The following is an 18702-nucleotide window of genomic DNA, read 5'->3' on the forward strand; positions in this document are numbered from 1 at the left end:
ATGTAAGTCAGGAGAATAAGGTAAGGATAGGAAGTTGGAAGGCTGTCCGTACGCTTCCGGAGCAGTTCAGAGTGCTATTCCCGATCGAAGTGCTTCATTCATACCGACAAAAAACATTATTTCTTTTCAAGGAAGGTTGAAATGATATTTTTAATGCTTAATTATGTGGTGAGGATAATACAAGGATTGGAAAGATTCATTTAAGAAGGAATTTTTCAATGCTATTTCCAGTACTGGCGACAAACAAATGGAACTGTTGGCGTCGGGTGATAGAAAGGTTTATTAGGTTAAGGGATCGAAAGAATTATGGAAAAATTAAGTCGAATAAAACAAGTGATTCGAGAGCGTAATGGGAGAAACTAGAGCTTTTATGCACGGTTCGGAAAGGATAATTGATTTGATAAGACGAAAATGAGAGTAAGAGTTCTAATGAGAGAGTGAAGAGAAATCTAAGGCCAAACTGATCATCTGAACGACACCATGAATGGTTGGTTGGGGATTTTGGATCCATCCGTAAACAAAAAGTACATTTTGGTAAGTACATACATATATAAGGATTGGCTAATTAAAATTTAGTAAAATTAGTCACTTCTAATCAAATTTGTCTGATAGAACTATAAAATTGGTCGCATTAAAAAAGGTTCCTATAGCTCTTCACACCAGATTTTTTATCGTGTTTGGCATAGTTAATAGTAAATACTCTCAAGCTGGTTTTGGAAAAGTAAAATTTAAAAAAGAGCTCCGTTTTTTTGTTAAAACTGGAATGCGATTTAGACCGTGAACACATTTAAATATATTTAGATATTATTATTGTAAAGCATCATTCCGTTCTATATTTACATTGTAAAATAACAAGTAAAAATGAATTGACGCCAGCCATTGCAACACAGATGTGTACCTGTACCTTGTTTACTGTTTTCCTAACTCCCTATAGTCACTTTTAACTTGAAGGTATGCCAAGTACGAAGGTTCAGATCCTTCAACTGTCCTAGGGTATAACAATGACAATGACGATAAACATAATTTTGTTTTCAACGGAATCAAGCTTTCTATGTGCATTTATTAAATGCGATGAACCAATGTTGTAAAACAGTTTGCAAAATACAGTATTTAGCTATTTAAATCGTTTAAAACACCTAACTAAATATAATTCTATTAAGCATTTTATTTTGAAATAAATTTCTCTTTCAAGTTAAAACTGGGTATTTTTCTTATCTCAAATCAGTTTCATGTACCACAAAAAAAAAGGAAGAAAAAAGTGACATAGATTCTTCAAACTTTCATTGTTGTTGTTGTCAAAGCTTTCTTCATTGACTTCATTGAAGAGAATCAAAAGCTACCAGAATTGTGCACTATCAGACATCTCTTCAATTAGACAAAAAACAATTGTCTGTACCAAAAAGACAGACTTCATTTAGTTTCACAGAAAAGATTAATGAATTGCAAAAAATTTCAAAAACTTGAAAACAGGTGTTTCAGATTTATTTGTCAGATATTGTGCACTGTCATTAGCGAATGTGTTTAATACAAATGTTGAGTTGAACGCTCTTTCAAGAAAATACAAAAATGCATTTCCTCCATGAAATTATTCTTTTATAACTTCACATTGAAAAATTAGTAAAAATCTATACAAGCTAAAAAAAATGCTGACGTTTTCTGCTTATTTTCCGCCTCGGGAGCAAATAAAATTTATCTAAAAATAAATAAAATTTTAGTATCGTTACTAAGTAATTTCTTAAATAACATAAAGGTAAATAAAAGTAAAAACTTACTAAATATGCTATTTAAAAAAAATCATTTTATTCATACAAAGGCTATAATAGTTACTGCAAGTTACATTGTGATAATACAAATAGTTGTTTCTTTATCGAACGGAAATTGTACATATTTAGGTAAAAATTTTCGCTCATAGCTTTTTGAGTGTTAATCGCTTGATGTTCCAACCATAGTCCCATCTGTCTTGATAACCTCATGCCTTCAAGACCTTCAAATCTTGGTGGAATCGCTCACCCTCATCACTGACTGCACCAAGATTTTCCGGGAAGCTAGCTAGATGGCTAGGTAAAAAATGCAATTAGATGCTCATGTCGCAATCTAGTAGTTTGAAGCTCTCCAAGAGTTGCTGGACAATTTCGGCGTAATTCTGTGCTCGTGTATCTGGGCGTATAACTGATGGTAAACTAGGATGCTCTATTTTACATTTGTTGTTATATCCTGAAGTTTTCACTGTACAAAAGTAACAACACTTGAATGATCACAGGGCTTTCGCCAAATCATAGGTAAACCAAATGAAAGTTTATGTGTTTCCTTGGTCCACATCTGTAAACTCTCATCACACTGCTTTCACACTTTGTGAGGGGCTCATGATTTATCTTTTCTACCAATTTTCACTTTAAAATAGGCTTGCCTGGCAAATGTACTGATGTTAGTCCTTTAACTGGCAATGGTAAAACTGCCACATATATAACGAAACGAATCTGGGATGTTTAGGCACTTATGACGTGAAATAGCAGAGGTTTGTGTCAATGTGTTTGTTTGAAGCCAATAGGAGAGCACTAGTGCTTCCTATGTTACATGTTCGATTCCGCGGAAAGTGGGTCCCATTCTCATAAGGAGTACAGAAAAAACGTGCAAAACTCAAACTCAACAGAAATTGTGTTATTGATAACATTTAAAAGCAACATTGGTTCTTATCCCTTAAAATAAAAGTTTATGCTGAGCATCCCTAATATAAAATAAATTGTCTAGAAAATTCCAGTAATTCTTAAGAAATAAATTTTTTTACAAAATATCACCAATTTACAATAATTTAATAATTAGTTTTTGATTAGTAACATAGGAATTTAATAATTTTACAATATTTTCCTGTATAAATGAACATCATGTAATTGAATCTCTTCTACTTACATAAAGCGCCTCCCCACCAGATAAAACACAATTCTAACATATTTTTTTTAAATGCTCTAGCCTTAAATTTATAATAGATTTTATTTCACTGTTTAATACAAAATCTTTTGCATTTTATTGTCATTTTAAATGCCATACATACACACCATGTGCTATACATCGTACCTCCATATGGGGTGAAACCACAAGTAACCTCCCTCATTTAGAGACTTTTTAGTCCATTGTAGGTCCATTTTTGTTGATGGGTACAACGGTTATATGAACGGAGGGGAAGTGTGTTAAACTTATCGTTGAGTTACCTGAGTGCGCTTTATTTAACACTAGGTTATTATCTTTTATTTATTAATTATCTGTTATAACATTAATTTAACTTTATAGTGTACATTAATGTATACTTTAGCATGCTTTTATAAATTTCCAGGGCTTTCATTCGTGGGCTTTTCTAACCCTTTGCCGGCTTGCAGCCACTGTTCCCACTTTACATCCAGCAGTTTGGTGGTAAATAATAGATGGTTTTCATCCATTCTGTTCTGGATAATAGAGATTTCAAGGAAGTCTTGGCCTGTAAAAATGTTCTTCAGGTAATCTTTTTCAATGTTTAGTGTGCCCAAAGCATCATGAACTGAACGTTTTTTTTAATGATGGTTAAGCTTTCTCTTTGAATCGTGATTAGTAGTTTCCACTTTCGTACAAGAAAGATTGAAGTATAAGTTAATATACTACGTTAATCGGCATGTGAATGCAGTAGCATTTTTAATCAAATGAAACTATTAGTCAATTTAAATCCTTCAGGCGCCGCAGTAGCCGAGAGGTTAGAGGCAAGACCTGTAAAGCTAATACGTATTGTGGTACTGGGTTCGATTCCTAGTCTTAGGCCTTGGATTTTATTTAATGGTTAATGAAAGAAGTTTAGAGTAAAGTATGTTTGCTAATAAAGCCCGCCTGAAAAATAGGCAATTACTTTCTTTTAAAATCAGAAATTGAAGTCCTTATATTTAAATTAAAGAAACTGGGCAACCTTATTAGAAATTATGTACATTCTGTTCTTACTTTAAAATTAGGAATGGAAAAAAATCATTAAGGACATTCCAATGCTATCTAGCGGCAATAGCTTGAACTAAGAAGATGTAATTACCTAGAAACTAGTTCCAGTGATCACCGCTAGGTAGCATGAACATGTACTTTGACACTTAAAATAAACAAATTAACCTCCTAACAAAACAACTGTCCGGTAAGGCAGTAGGGTAAAAAGGTTATTGGGTTTACACCTAATATACTCTTTATCATGTACCGTCAGGAAGAATTTGCTTTATTAAATGTTCTTGATAAACATTTTATGTCGACAGTATTTTAAAAAGAAGTTTGCCTTTAAAAAAATCTCCGTGTTTAAATCTCTCCATGATTTTCTCTGTTTACCTCATAATTTGATGTTTCTTTATTTATGATTGATAGTTTTGAGTTGATGCTGCAGTAACTAAGTAAGTGAAAACTTTTCATAGCTTAGAAAACTGATTGTATTATCTATTTGCATAAGCGATGACTTCCTCGGAAATTAAGAAACTTCTTTTTGGATCATTACTGCGTTAAGGACTTCTTGCAGGTAAGCAATATTTTTTGTGTATACTTTTATTTTTATTACGTGTTGAACCGTGTCTCTAAACATATTCGAATATTCTGGAATATACTATGCCACTTAGAAACAATACTAAGTGACATCAGTTTCCATATTGACTGTTCATTACTTTTATAATATGGATAAATCCGCTATTATAACCCATTTCATTGTTTTGAAGAATCCTTCTATACTTCCAGCAAGTACGACCTTATTTAAGAGGTAATTCGCATGCATTCTATTTTGATAATAAACTAAACTAGATTCTCCAACTGTGAAACTGTTCTTCAATTATTTTTATCTATTATTTACTACGTTCAGAGTAATACTACATAAACTATAACTTTTTTCATTTAAATTTTTATTTTTGTAGCTGAAAAAAGTTTTAATTTTCTGAAAGGTTTTAATTTGATTGAAATTCTGTTATATTCTCCAATCGTTCAGATGGTCCCATACAATGGACTGTTTTAGAGGCTATCCCTCAACTTCATCTTATGTTTCAATATTAAAATTGCATTTTCACTTGTCAAACAGGTGAAAAAATAGTTCCAGAAGTAGCCACCACAGACAACAGTGCTGTAACCTTCCTCTATATATACGCCAGCAAAACAAATTCTCGTCTGTACGACTGTCGCTCCTAACACTCATCACCTCTCTTCCAAAGAATCATGATGTTGGGTAATGGTTAGGGAGATGTCGCTTCGACGGTCGGAGAGCAACTATTCTCTAGGTTAGCAAGGTTAACTGGAGTCACAGTAAAATAAGTAGTAACCAACGTCGGGTCAAAGAGTACGCAGTTATTCTTAACTTCCAAAGACACTATCTAAGAGAGAATAATGAAGCTAATATTCTACAAAAATAAGGAAACTTTAAATGCAAAATTAGTTGAAAAACAAGTAAGTTCTTAATCTTACATAAAATTGCATGTGCATGGCGGGAACACCTCCAAGTTCACTGGTTTTATCTACTCAATATTTCTGTGCAATATAAAGTATAAATAATGAATCCCTTTCCCTGCTTTTTACTCTTCATTTTGCTCCCCTTCCTCTGCAGTCTTTAAATTTAATTATTTCTTATTTCACAGAAAAATTAAAATGTTTAAAACAATTTTCTCCCCATAGGTAATTGATAAATTATCAGATTATGCCATTAAAATTATATATAAAAGAGATAATATGTTCGGTTTGTCTTATATATGCTCAAGGGAAGTGTGCTAAGTTACTTTTGTCCTGGCTCTACATTATGTAATACCAACCTGTAACATGATGTTAATTTTGAGTTTGATTATGAAGCTTACTCAGATTAAATCTCTTTTACAACATTTCAACTTCTGTGTGATAAATATATCTTCAAAATTGGTTATTCTGTTACAACGTTAATTGTTTATTTCGAAGTCTTGGGTCACATATAGTGGACTGTTTTAGAGGCTATGCCTCAACTTCATCTTATGTTTCAATATCAAAATTGCATTACAAAATAAAAGTTATGTGTTTTAAAATGTAGTTTGTTTTTCTCTTCATCCAGTGCCTTTGCTCAAGGACCCTTTCTGCCTTCGCTGGCTATTCTTCATCATGGTCCTTATTTACATCCAGCTGCACTCCTACATAAGTTAAATAATAAATAAATAACTTTATTGCTTATAAGTTTACAGCTTTTTGCAATGAGTTGGTTAAACATAAATAAACTACAGTGTACTACATTAAATGAGCATAATGTAAAAAAATAATAATAATATAAACATAAACAAAAATAAATGATACATTACACTAAAAATTATTGTTATTTCAATTTTTTTTCCTTAAATTAATACACTCAACTGTGAATTTTACTTGAGCCCTAATATTACACCTGCTTTTTGCCGCTTTTCCAAAGCTTGAGTTACAAAATGGTATAAATTCTGTAACTCTAATTTAGAGTGGAAAGTCAAAAGGGAAACTATTTCCAATGTATATTTATTCAAATGCTGATACCTTAAGGGACTGTAGTAAGGGCACTCTATTAAGAAATGTTCTAACGTGTCAGATTTAAACAATGAACAGGTAAAACAGAGGTTTTCTGGATTAAATTTAAATTTCCTCCCCATTATGAAAAAACTTGGAGATTTATTGCTAACAAGCCTTAACTGCACAAATAATCTTAAAACTGCAATGCTCATGTTAACATTAAGAAAGTGCTCCTCGATGCCTAAAGCACTTACTAACCTGTAGTGAAAGTTAAACCTGGAGTTCAGAACATTATTTACATCCTTACACAAAAGGTTATTCTGAAATGAAATTTTTAAATTGGTGAGGTTGTTCTTTAGAAGGACTGGATTTTGACTGTTCCAAATATCTATGGCACCGATGCTGTACAACATATTTTTTAAACGTGAACACCAATTGTAAGGAATATTTGTATTATTATTTTCCTGAACTAATTTTAAATAACAGATTTTCTGAATTTGATTATTAGGTAATGATAACAGTTTGTGCCAGAATTTAATCATTCTATTGAATATATAACATTTTAGGTGATAACTATTTACTTCTAAGCGGATGTAACTATTTGGGGTATTGGAAGATAAATGTAGCAAGTATTTGAAAAATCTTAATTGTACTCTTTCTAATATATCCGAGTAATCAGCAGCCCAATTTTCGGAGGAATACAGTAGGGTCGGCAATATTAGTGACTTAAAGAGTTGAACTTTAGAGTTCCAACCATCAGATTTATAGCGAGATAATATGTTCATTACTCTAGGAATAACCACCTCGCTTTTATTCACAAAATAATCGCAAGCTTTTCTAAATTTTCCCGATGAAGACAGTGGCACACCTAAATAATTAAAAGACTTTACTAAATTTAGCGGCTGCTCATTGTACATAAATCTATTATTTATTTTAAAGTGTCCAGCTTTTGTGAACGGCATTACAACTGTTTTTGTAATATTTACTTGTAAATCATTTTCAATGCAATAATCGTTCAATAACTTTAATTTCAGTTGTACATCATGCCATGAGTAGGCTGTAATTGCAATATCATCTGCGTACAATAACATTAACAGGTCTTGTTTACTGTTTATATTAATGCCACATGCTCCTTTTTTCCTAAAGTATTCCACAATATCACTAATGTATAAAGAGAACAGCAGAGGACTCAGGCTTTCACCTTGCAAAACTCCACGGGTAACATCTATTATCTCAGATTGAGTATTATTCTTTTCAATGATAATATTTGCAAGTTTATATATTCCCTTAATGACACGTATATATTTCGGACTTACTCCAATACTAAATAATTTCTGCCATAACTTATCGTGCGGCACTGTATCGAAGGCCTTTCGAAAATCAACGAAAATTACGTACACCTTCCTCTTTTTCACTGTCAGCTGTAGATTGATAGCCGATGAGAGAACAAATATTGCATCAGAACAGCCTCTATTAGCGCGGAAGCCTAACTGTTCATCGGGAATGACATTGTTGTTTTCTGCCCATATTGTCAGACGAGTTCTTAACATTTGGGTAAAAATTTTAACGACGCAGTTTACAAGTGCAATGCCTCTGTAATTGGCCGGATCATGAGGATCGCCCTTTTTATGTAATAAAATTAGTTTTATTAAGCCCCACTTTTCCGGTATGACTTCTTGACTCCATATCTCATTATACATATTCAGTAGGTAATGAGTCCAGGCAGGTGTGAGAGACTTGAAGCACTCATTAGGAACCAGGTCTAACCCAGGTGATTTGTTTGCTTTAGAACTATTAATACTTTTAAGAAGTTCATTCATTGAGAATAGGTCATCTAATTCTGGACAATAAACACCAAAATAATCAATGTCAGCGCAGTTAGGCGTGTTTACTTTATACAATTCCTTATAAACCGTTTCCCATGTTTTTAAATCAATGGGGTTAGAAAAACTTTTAGCCTGCAACCTTTTAACCAGACTCCAAAACTGTTTTTGGTCCTTGGTGTTCCTAAACTGTGCTTTGATATATTCACTATACTGTTTCTTTGCCGTAACTAATTTTCTGTTGTAACATTTTTTAGCTGAGGTATATAATTTCAGATATTCTTCAGAGAGTCCACTCCTTCTGTAATCTCTTAAACACCTATTAACCAAACTTTTGGCCTCTTTACAGTCTCTGTTGAACCACCTGTTAACTGTTTTAACTGTATTCCCATTAATAGTTATATTTCTAATAATACCTACATCATGCGCGGCAGTTTGAAGAGAATAGATAAAATTTTCACTTAAATCGTTTATTGACCTACTATTAAAATAAATATTGGTCTCCTACATAAGTTGAGGTAATTCACATCTAATTTCTACATTTCGTTCATGAAACAAATCAGGAAATCTTCGAAGGTACCCTGTTAATTTGTAGAATTCTACTTCAGGTAGTCTTAACTTTTATTATTGCATGTAATTTGAGATAATTCACAACTATTTCTACATTCCATTAAATAAATCAATGATGAAATCTCCATACTTACCAAGTTACCTTATGGAGCTGATCTTCATGTTATCTTAACTGGTTACATCTAAAGCATTTTAACATCAATTAAACCTTTATTCCGATAAATTAAATATTTTCCTTTCAATCTGAATAAAAAGTTGTTATTTTGTGCAATAGATGGTTTAAATTAGATTTTCCGAGTTAGTTGCAGAATGGTTTAATTTGTTATAAACAGAATTAACTAAGATTTTGTTTGTAAAATGCTACCGTACTACAATAAGTGTCACTGAAATTCAAATCATTTACTAAGGTTTTAATACTTTCAGCCCTTGGCCGACTCACAGCCCAGTAAAGCTGAGACATAATCTAAAATGATTACTTTTGAGGGAATTTCTTTTAATGCAGCAGCACTTCCGAAAATAAGAGGTGATTCCCATCCATCTCTATTCCTACAATATTCAAATAAGGAAATCTACCTACCACTCTGTGGTGTTATCTTCCAGGTAATCTTACCCATTATTTATTAAAACTTCAGCATTTTTACGTGATAAACCTTTTTGTTCATATATTCCTGTAGAATCGGAATGAGTATAGTAAAAAATTCCGTGTTAAAAAAAGTTTAATTTGATTGGAAAATTGAAAGGTACAAGAACAAAAAATGACGAGTGTTTATTTAAAAAATGTTTATTTCACTTAAAGAATGCAGTAAACTGCTATTTTCAAAATGAATTAAGTTCATATAATTACTAACACTCAGTTTTACTTTCTTGCGTTTTCTTTCTAAAAGATTGATCTATTTTTATTTAAACGTATAAAAAAAATTAACATTGATTTTCAAGGAAGTTGAGTTTTATTTGTAGGACGATTCAGTAGACGAACTGATTTATCTCATTGTATAACGTTATTTTTCAGAGTTGAAACAGACGAAACTGGAGTTCTTCCTGCAAAAGAGGTTCATCGAATTAAGCCAAAATGAAAAAGACGTTGGGAAACATCTATCCAACTGCAACTCTTCCAATTCTTTTATTATTTAGTCGATTATTTGTAAAAAAAATATATTTGAAGTTTGAAAATGTAATGTAAATTTTAATTTTATTATGTAGGTAATTTTAAGAATCATTACCTAAAAGATGTAATTGAATTTAAAATGTTTTTGTAATACAAAAGAAAAAAAAATGTATAATTGGTAGCAAAATAAAGAATTATCTATAAATTATTAGAAAAGTCATTATGTATTTTCTCTTTTCCCGTAGTCTTATTATTTTTACTATATTTGCAAAGTTACAACTAAAAACAAAGTTAAAAAAGACAAAAATGATAAGAGGCAAATAAAGTAATGTAAAACTAAAAATTCAGTTTACATTAAACAAAAAAAAAATAAAATAAAGTAATGAGTAGTACGAAAAATGGCGTCAGAGAGCGTTAAAAAGCAGCAAAAGTAAAAAAAGTTGAAAAAATTGCATCAGAAAGACGTAAAACAAAAAAAAAAGAAAATTAGTTCACATATTTGCCACCAGGTTGCAGCACTTACTAGACTTGTTTACTATATAAACAAAATTTAGTTCACATGTTTGCCACCAGGTAGCATTAAACTGTTTATATACAACTGTCAAACAAGATGTCTCCTCAGTACGACTACAGAGTCGTACTCATGAGGGGGGGGCTATGTCGCTCGTCGCTCTAAAAATATGTAATCTAGTCAAAACACCATAATAAACAATTTTCATGATATGTCTTGGGTAATGGTTAGGGAGATGTGTTCACCTCGACGGTCGGAAGGCAACTATTCGCCCCACCCGGCCCGGCCCGCGCGGCGAACTTTCTTATATACCCTCTAGATAGCGTCATATCACCATGACAACCGGCTCCCCCCACTACTTTTAGTTCCACCTGCTGTCACTAGATCGCTCGTGCTGTCTCTTTTACCTCTCGTAGCCTTCCTTGCACACTCTCTAGACTTTGGCAGCTATTGTTGTAACCTTGCTATCTTCTTACACACTCTCTAGACTTTGGCAGCCATTGTTGTAACCTTACTATCTTCTTACACACTCTCTAGACTTTGGCAGCCATTGTTGTAACCTTACTATCTTCTTACACACTCTCTAGACTTTGGCAGCCATTGTTGTAATCTTAATGTAATGTAACTAGTATCCTATTTGTTAATTTTGTCAGTATATATATTTTAAAAAATTAGAAATATGTAAACTTAGCAAAGGTTCCACTTTTTGTTTAGGTATTTTTTAAATTCTAAAGGAACAGGTGTGCTAGGAACGTAAAATACTTTTCTTTTTTTTGTATATATAGATTGACAAAAGTAAACAAATTAATAAATAGGTTACATATGAAGCGGTAAAAAAATAAGCTAACAGCGAGTGTAAGATAGTCCTGTATAAGTCTAGTAAGACGCAAACAGGGTTAAATATGAGTGTAAATTGAACCTATATGTCTAGTGAGTTTCTAACGTGGTTAAATGTGAATGTAAGATAAACCTATATATGTTTAGTGAGTCGTCAACATTCTTACAGGTGTGTGTAAACTGTTCTATATAGGCCTAGTGAGTCGTCAACATGGTTAAATGTGAGTGTAAAATATCAATTAACACATTAAATGGAAAAATCTTTTTTTGAAGACTTTTTATTCAGCAAAAAAAATTACTCCTTTTTTTAACATGCAATTTTTAATTTTGATAAAAACATGCATATTACATTAATAATTACATACCATTTTTAATAGATTCCTAACCAAATTAAATATATACTAAATATGAGAATATTCACACTGGATTGATGTTTTACGTCTTTTTCACTGGGGCTTCCATTGATATACAGTTTTGCAGGCAGTACTCTGGAATCACCAGTATTTAATCCTGAAAATTAACATTATTTATTGTGATTCAAATAATTTAAATGTATATTGAGTTTTACCTAGTATTAAGAAGCACGAGAAAAACATATATAACAATTTATGTAAATTATAAATTAAATAAACACTATGATTAACCTAAAGAATTGATCTTTTTTTTAAAAAAACCTAAATCTTTTATCTGTCACTAATTTAGTCGTGAATCGCGATTACGTTTTACTAAACTCTAAACTTGACTACAATACTGACAATTTTCTTATTATAGAAATGAAATTTGCAAATAACAGTTTAAAATATTAAAAAACATTGCTGTCTGAAAATAGATAGGTAGAAATGAAGTGGTGAAAATAGGTAGAAATTTGACACTAAGGATACGCTACACCGAATAAGTTGCCCCATTAACTAAAGTATGTCACATATGTAAAAAATGTTTAATGAACTTTAAGCGGAAATAAAACTAAAAAGAATTTACTCGGAGTAACCTACAAGATCGATTAAAAGCCTACACAATCTAAAAACTTAAACAAACTTCAAAAATAACATTCATAACTTAGTTTAGTCGATGCACTAATGAGCTAAACAAACGAATTCTGAGAATGTTGAGAGCATTCACAAATTCTCGTCACATTACGTATTGAAATTTTCTTTAAATATAAAACTTTTCCTTAAACATAATAATGAAGAAATTCTTCAATACTATACATCTAAAGTAAGAGCTTCATCAAAACAATAAAATAAAATCGGGAAAAAAGGATTTCGCTAGACAGAGAGTAAAAGATTTTGAGGTCATTATGATCAATGCGAACCGTAGAGCATGTACTCTTCCTAAAGATTTTTGATTAGGAAGAGCAAATTCGTTGACAATTGGAAAGGTAAGTACTACATGATTTCTGTCAGATGTCAAAAAGTGCAGATTTTTTGTTTCAACCAACATATTCAATTTTCTTTTGTTAAAAAGTTTAATTTAGTAAAAAATTATTGAATAAAGACTACAGAAGTTGCATGCGACTGTATTATATTTGATATAGAATTTTTCATTAAAATTAAAACAAACATGATTGAAAATAACTATTTATTAATTATTTTAAGTTTTTCTGTCAGGTTTAAATGTTTTTTAGCAATTCTTTTTGTATTTTATTGATTTATAAGTAAATTTTTTGTATTTTATTGATTTATATGTATATCTTTCGTATAATAGAATGTAAAATATGAAGTCTATGTAAAAACAAAATAGGTATGAAAATAAACAATTTTTTTCTTTAAATTTAAGGTTTTTATTTATTCTCCTACTAAATAACACTTTTTATTTTCACATTAAATCAAAAAACCATTTAATAAGGTTGTGATACAAACATGCAATTTACCTATATCTAAATAATAAGTAATTGATTCATAAGAAAAAAGTTATTTGTACATACCCATTTGATTGATGTTTTCTCAACGTCTTTTTCATTTCCACTTCAGTTGATGGATGGTTTTGCAGTTATTGGCCCCCAGTATTGGCTGCTTTCAATCTGAAAATCATTATTCAATGAAATAAACAGTTCATAGAGTTAATCTTAAATTAAAAAGCATTCTATTCAATGATACTACAAATTTAAACGCAACCATTTGTTTAAGATAAATTTGTATCTTTCAACAATGTAAGAAACAAATAAAATATAAATACTGAAATTTTAGTAAAAATCTTTTAAACATATCAGTCTTTTAGAACGTATTCATAGCATTGTCAAACATTAAATTATTTTAACATGAATTACTCCTACGATGCAATTTAACTGTAATACTAAATTTGTTTAAGTCAAGTTACACTCTGCCATAAATTTAAATCATTAGTTTATTAGGTTTATCAACCAAAATAAACGATCTTTCAAATTCAACTTTGTTTAAAATTATTTCATTTAATTCATTAAATCTAAAGAAACGCATTTAATATCTATAACTACTGATGAATGATTATTCATAAAATTAAATAAATGTGACTGTAATTAAACTAAAACAATTATATGCACATGACAATAACTTTGCAAAGAAAGGATTTCGCTAGATAGAGTACAAAACATTTCGAAATCATAATGAATGGTAAGATCAATGCGAACCGAAGAGCATATACTAATTTCCTAAATATTTTTGATTGGGGAGACTGGATTCGTTGACAATTGGAAAGGTAGTAAGTACCCCATGATTCCTGTCAAAGTACAGATTGCTCCACACCAGCTACTACAGCAGTCTTATATTTATTACAGAGAGTTTTTAGTTTTTTTATCAATGTTTTAAGAGAAATGTTTCAATACATGCTCTAGATCATAATAATATAATGAAAGTACTTTGTTTACAGGAAATCGTAAATGCTGTTCAAGAGAAAATACGAAAAATCAGATTCAGTAAATTTATAGTTAGATTGACAGATTTTCGCCAAAAGGAGTCAATAAACTAAATATCAAAATTTGAATTTTCCATTATTGATTTTCATCACACACGAAACTTGACGATTCCTAAAAACATTTATCGAAAACAAATATATCCGTTAAAAGTACCTTTAATTATTATAGGCAAGAAAAAATAAATGAATTGCAACGAGTGCTTGGTGGATATCAAAGTAAAAGTGAAAAATTAAAGGGCTAAGTGATAATAAAGATAAGCAAAATACCTTATGAAGCCGATACAAAAGGAATGGTCTTGTTCACACACTTGCTCCAGCGAGTACTTTACTTTTTAAAATTACTCGCGTACACTTAAAATGCATCTACTATCAACTGTCTCGGAAACAAGTCAATTTCACAAAAACTTCTAATCACATCAACACGTAATTAAAAATTAAAGTATATACAAAAAATGTTGCTTACCTGCAAGAAGTCCTTAACGTAGTAATGATGCAAAAACAAGTTTTTTAATTTCCTAGAAAGTTTTCGCTTAATGCAAATACATAATACAAACAGTTTTCTAAGCTATGTAAAGTTCTCACTGACTTAGTTACAGCAGCATCAACTTAAAACTATCAATCATAAATAAAAAAACATCAAATTATGAGATAAACAATTTTAAACATGGAAATTTTTTTAGAGGAAAACTTTTTAAAATACTGACGACATAAAATGTTTTTCAACGTGGGTGAGGAACATTTAATAAATAAAGGAAATTATTACTGTTGCTATATGATAAAGAGAATATTTGGACAAAACCGTATAACCGTTTTACCCCATTGCCGTACCGGACAGTTGTTTCGTTAGGAGGTTATTCAATGTTTATTTTAATAGTGTCGAAGTACATGTTCATGCTACCTAGCGGCGATCGCTGGAACTAGTTCGTGTAATTACATCTTTAGTTTATGCTATTGCCGCTAGATAGCATTGGCATGTCCTTAATGTTTATTTTTTTTCCATTCCTAACTTTAAAATAAGAACAGAATGTATAGAATTTCTAATAAGGTTTCTTTAATTTAAATATAAGGACTTCAATTTCTGATTTGTTCTTTGATTTAAATAGATCAAATACCAAAATAATATATTTATAAATTCCACTCTCTTCACAAGCTAGGTATAATAACTAACCAATCTTATAAAACTATTTTAATAATTATGGGACAATAATATTGGTACAACAAGCGAGGAAAAAACACAAAAGAAATAGCAAAAGTTAGGATTCAAGAAAAAATAATAAAAACCAACATTATCGTATCTATTTTTTGTATAAGAGCATTTTATCATGGAAAATAAAATTACAATTAACAAAATCAAACCAATTTATCTTCTTGAACTGTAAAATAAATTTATTATAATATTCTTTAAGTACAATTTAATAAATTATATATTACATGAGAAGGAATGGTATCAAAGAAATTTTCATTTACAAATCTTATGAAATTATTGTATCCACATTTAATTTACAACTAAAAGATAAAGAAGAAAAAAAAATGATATAGAAGAGAAAAATGAGTATTTCTTATAATTATTGTAAATTGGTGACAAGTTCAAACCATTGTCTCAAAGCATCACTTAGAACACAAGGTAGAAAGTTGATATCTCTTAAAATTAGATAAAATGGAAATGGAAAATTATCCATATATGAGGTTATTCCTAATAATTTTCCATCCTTAAAGCGTGGCATCCTAATGTCCAGAATGGAGTTCTAGAAAAAAGACAAGTATATTACCGGCAAAATGTTAAGATAAAAAGTATAAATGATTACAAAAGTTGGTAAGAAATAGTAGAATAATACAGCTTTGCCGTGTAATAGAAAATATATTATTGAGAAATAATTGTAAAATGAAATTTTTTTAAATAAAATTTTAATTTTTTAATGATTTTCTAAGTTGCACTTCCAATGAATCTGTAACAATTTTAGTATTTCATTTTCTTTTCAATTTTCTTTAATTTTTTTTACTCTATCGCGAATCTTTAACATATATAAATTCTGTTATAAATTTCAAGAAGCTCTTGATGAAGGGCAGCAATTATACCCTAACCAAGAGCAACAACAATTACATTTTTTTAATGAAGACTTTCTCTGGCCATTGCCAAACATTAATTCCTTTTATTATTTAAGGCCTGTCTAATGACACATTTTTTTCCCATTTAAATAAATCACTAACGGTATATTAAAGGCTTTAGGGATGCCAAGTTCTACTCTACGACCCCCCCAAAAAAGAACGTTTTTTCGGCGGTTTGAACATGGAAACGAAAACTTTCTTACAGCTCCCAAGAAACTTGTCAACGGGGCTACTTATTCAAATAAAGTTAAGGAATGATCTAGGCACTCTTAAGAGGAATGAACGTATTTACGAGTATTTTAGACAAAGATTTTTGTTTTAACTTGAACACTTAAAAACATGAAACTTTATTAAAAAGAAAAGAAGTTTATTTAACATATATCTTGTGTTTATTTCATTAGTTTTGAATAAAACTATTATTTATTAATTTCGCAAAGTTCACAATTGAACATATTCTTCACACAATTAGAAGCTTTTGTTTAACGTAAAGGTGACAGAGACAGTGCTAAGATATTACAACACGATATTTACAAACACATCCGTCTATGAAAGAAACGTAATCAGAGACGCTAACTTTCGAGCTCCAAAAATTTTCAGAAAAGATATAGAAACCTCCTCGAAATAGAAAGAATTTAGAAATAAAGTACAACGAAGTGGGGCTTGGAAAGTGTTCAATCGGCAATGATCTTACTAGGAATAAAGTTAATGTAAATTAATTCAAATTACACCCACCTTAGATTCAGGGTTATCAATAATCAGAAATACCATAAAAATATTTTGAAGTTTAGCCTTTCGTACGCTGGCTCTTATTGAAGCTTCTCCTTCAGACAGAACTCCTCTACCATCTGAGACTATAATCAATAGTTGGGCAACATCAACATTTGTATGTTTCATACTGCGAAGAAGTAAAGCCGAAGCAAAGTCTACTAAAGCACCAACTTTTGTTTTTTTCTGGTCGAAAGAGAACTGCTGAAGAAGTCTGTATAAAATTAGGGAAATACCATTTAAAATTTTATGTTAAAAGTGAGGGCTTTACGACTAAATAAAACAAAGAAAGGAATCCAAAAAAAAAATCTTACTTAGCCCCACTGTATTCATTGAATGGTTCTCCAAGCTGATGAAGAACTTTAACAGTTTCCCCGAAACTGAGCACTCCTAAATCTCCAGCTTCCAAAAGATTTAAAGCTCTACTTACTAACGCTAATGACTCAAAAGCCAGCTGCACGGAAAAACAAAAAAACATAAAATTAGTCCTGCTAAATATAGTTTTCTTTCAGAGAAGCCTTAGAAGTTTCTTTTTGCTTTCTTCCTCCTTTAATGCTTTTTCGAATTTTCCATGATTTGATTGAAAATGCCTATCCCTCATGATAGAAACACGTTTCCAGGAAAATTTATGGAGGATAGCTTCCTGCAATGAGCCAGTTTTAGTATTTACTATTACCTATAAGATAAAAACATATACTAAAAGCTTCCCTACAATTGTGTTCAAAGAATAATGGTTAGGTTAAAAAGAGGCTTTTAGAAATAAACTTAAAACGGTTCTGATGATTTTGTTTGAAGCATTTTTCCTAGAAAAATAGATTTTTACTTGTCCAGAGAAAGCAGAGTTATACTTACTTTAAAACTTCATTATAAGTTTAAGTGAGAAAAAATGCAGTATACCCTTATAGCTTATATCGAATTTACAGTAACAAAGTTAGTTATATTCAATTTTTAATTTTGGAACTTTTAGGGTTTCAAGCAACATAATTGGATTAACTGAAATAATATTTTTTTTTTATAAAACTTTCCAATTAAATAATAAAATTTTATAATGAACAAAATTACGGAGTCCAAGCAATGCAATACAAATTTCATGCACCCACTTTTTTTTGTAAATTGGCGAATAAATAGTATCACAGTTGCGTATTTAGTGTAACAGCACTAAAAAGGTTTTTATAAGACAGACGCCGGAATAAGAATTAAGTGATTTTAAATATTCGTTCGTTTTTTTTAAATTTCAATTATTGTAATTTACTAGAATGTAGAATTTGAGAACCTTTTTTTTTAAGGTGCTGTTCAATATATCGTTAAAATTATATATGTATAGGAGATAAGAAAATATAAACATTTTTAAACCTCTTTAGAATGATTGTCAGCCATACTTGACGAATCGTCAACAGCAAGAATTATCTGATATTCCCTCTTCGATGGTTTAGTTCGTCTCAACCAGATTTTATCTTTTCTAAATTGGCTCGCGATGTATGGAATTACCTGTGGAAAGAAAGCGAGGATTTAAGTTTATTGCTTAAGAATCTGCAATTTTTAGCTAAAAATTATTTTCAAAAAAAACACTTTTTCATTTTTGCTTTTTTAAGTTTAAAATATGATCAAGTAAAATTTATTACGCACAAATTAAC

General features: G+C 30.5%; 1 protein-coding gene and 2 long non-coding RNA genes across 11 annotated transcripts in view; 1 reads left to right on the forward strand and 2 right to left on the reverse strand.

Annotated features, from left to right (window-relative positions):
- Positions 1-3082: 3082 nt before the first annotated feature.
- LOC141453872 (uncharacterized) lies at positions 3083-10180 on the forward strand. 7 transcript variants are annotated; one of them, XR_012458279.1, is made up of 6 exons: positions 3083-3231; positions 3329-3488; positions 4360-4507; positions 5054-5415; positions 6044-9455; positions 9865-10180. It is a non-coding gene; the product is annotated as an uncharacterized lncRNA (long non-coding RNA). The 7 variants fall into 7 exon arrangements; XR_012458278.1 differs by having other exon boundaries at positions 3329-4507; XR_012458283.1 differs by having other exon boundaries at positions 3329-4507; positions 9279-9455.
- On the reverse strand, positions 9612-14616 carry LOC141453905 (uncharacterized). Its single transcript, XR_012458298.1, has 4 exons — positions 14465-14616; positions 13233-13328; positions 10484-11818; positions 9612-9893 (listed from the first exon to the last, which is right to left on the reverse strand). It is a non-coding gene; the product is annotated as an uncharacterized lncRNA (long non-coding RNA).
- Positions 14617-15483: 867 nt separating this feature from the next.
- The window catches only part of LOC141453811 (midasin), a 222663-nt gene continuing 219444 nt past the window's right edge, over positions 15484-18702 (reverse strand). For 2 of the 3 annotated variants that reach the window (XM_074127450.1, XM_074127449.1), the window contains exons 75-78: positions 18422-18556; positions 17383-17522; positions 17036-17282; positions 15484-15942 (exon numbers count right to left, since the gene is read on the reverse strand). In XM_074127450.1, the coding sequence (XP_073983551.1) occupies positions 15763-15942; positions 17036-17282; positions 17383-17522; positions 18422-18556 (702 nt within the window). In that variant the 3' untranslated portion in view covers positions 15484-15762. The remainder of the gene's footprint in view (positions 15943-17035; positions 17283-17382; positions 17523-18421; positions 18557-18702) is intronic. The other variant, XM_074127457.1, reaches the window with a different exon arrangement.

This window comes from Rhodnius prolixus, unplaced genomic scaffold, assembly GCF_049639745.1.
Source record: "Rhodnius prolixus isolate KJV_2025 unplaced genomic scaffold, Rpr scaffold_1, whole genome shotgun sequence".
Classification (NCBI taxonomy): domain Eukaryota; kingdom Metazoa; phylum Arthropoda; class Insecta; order Hemiptera; family Reduviidae; genus Rhodnius; species Rhodnius prolixus.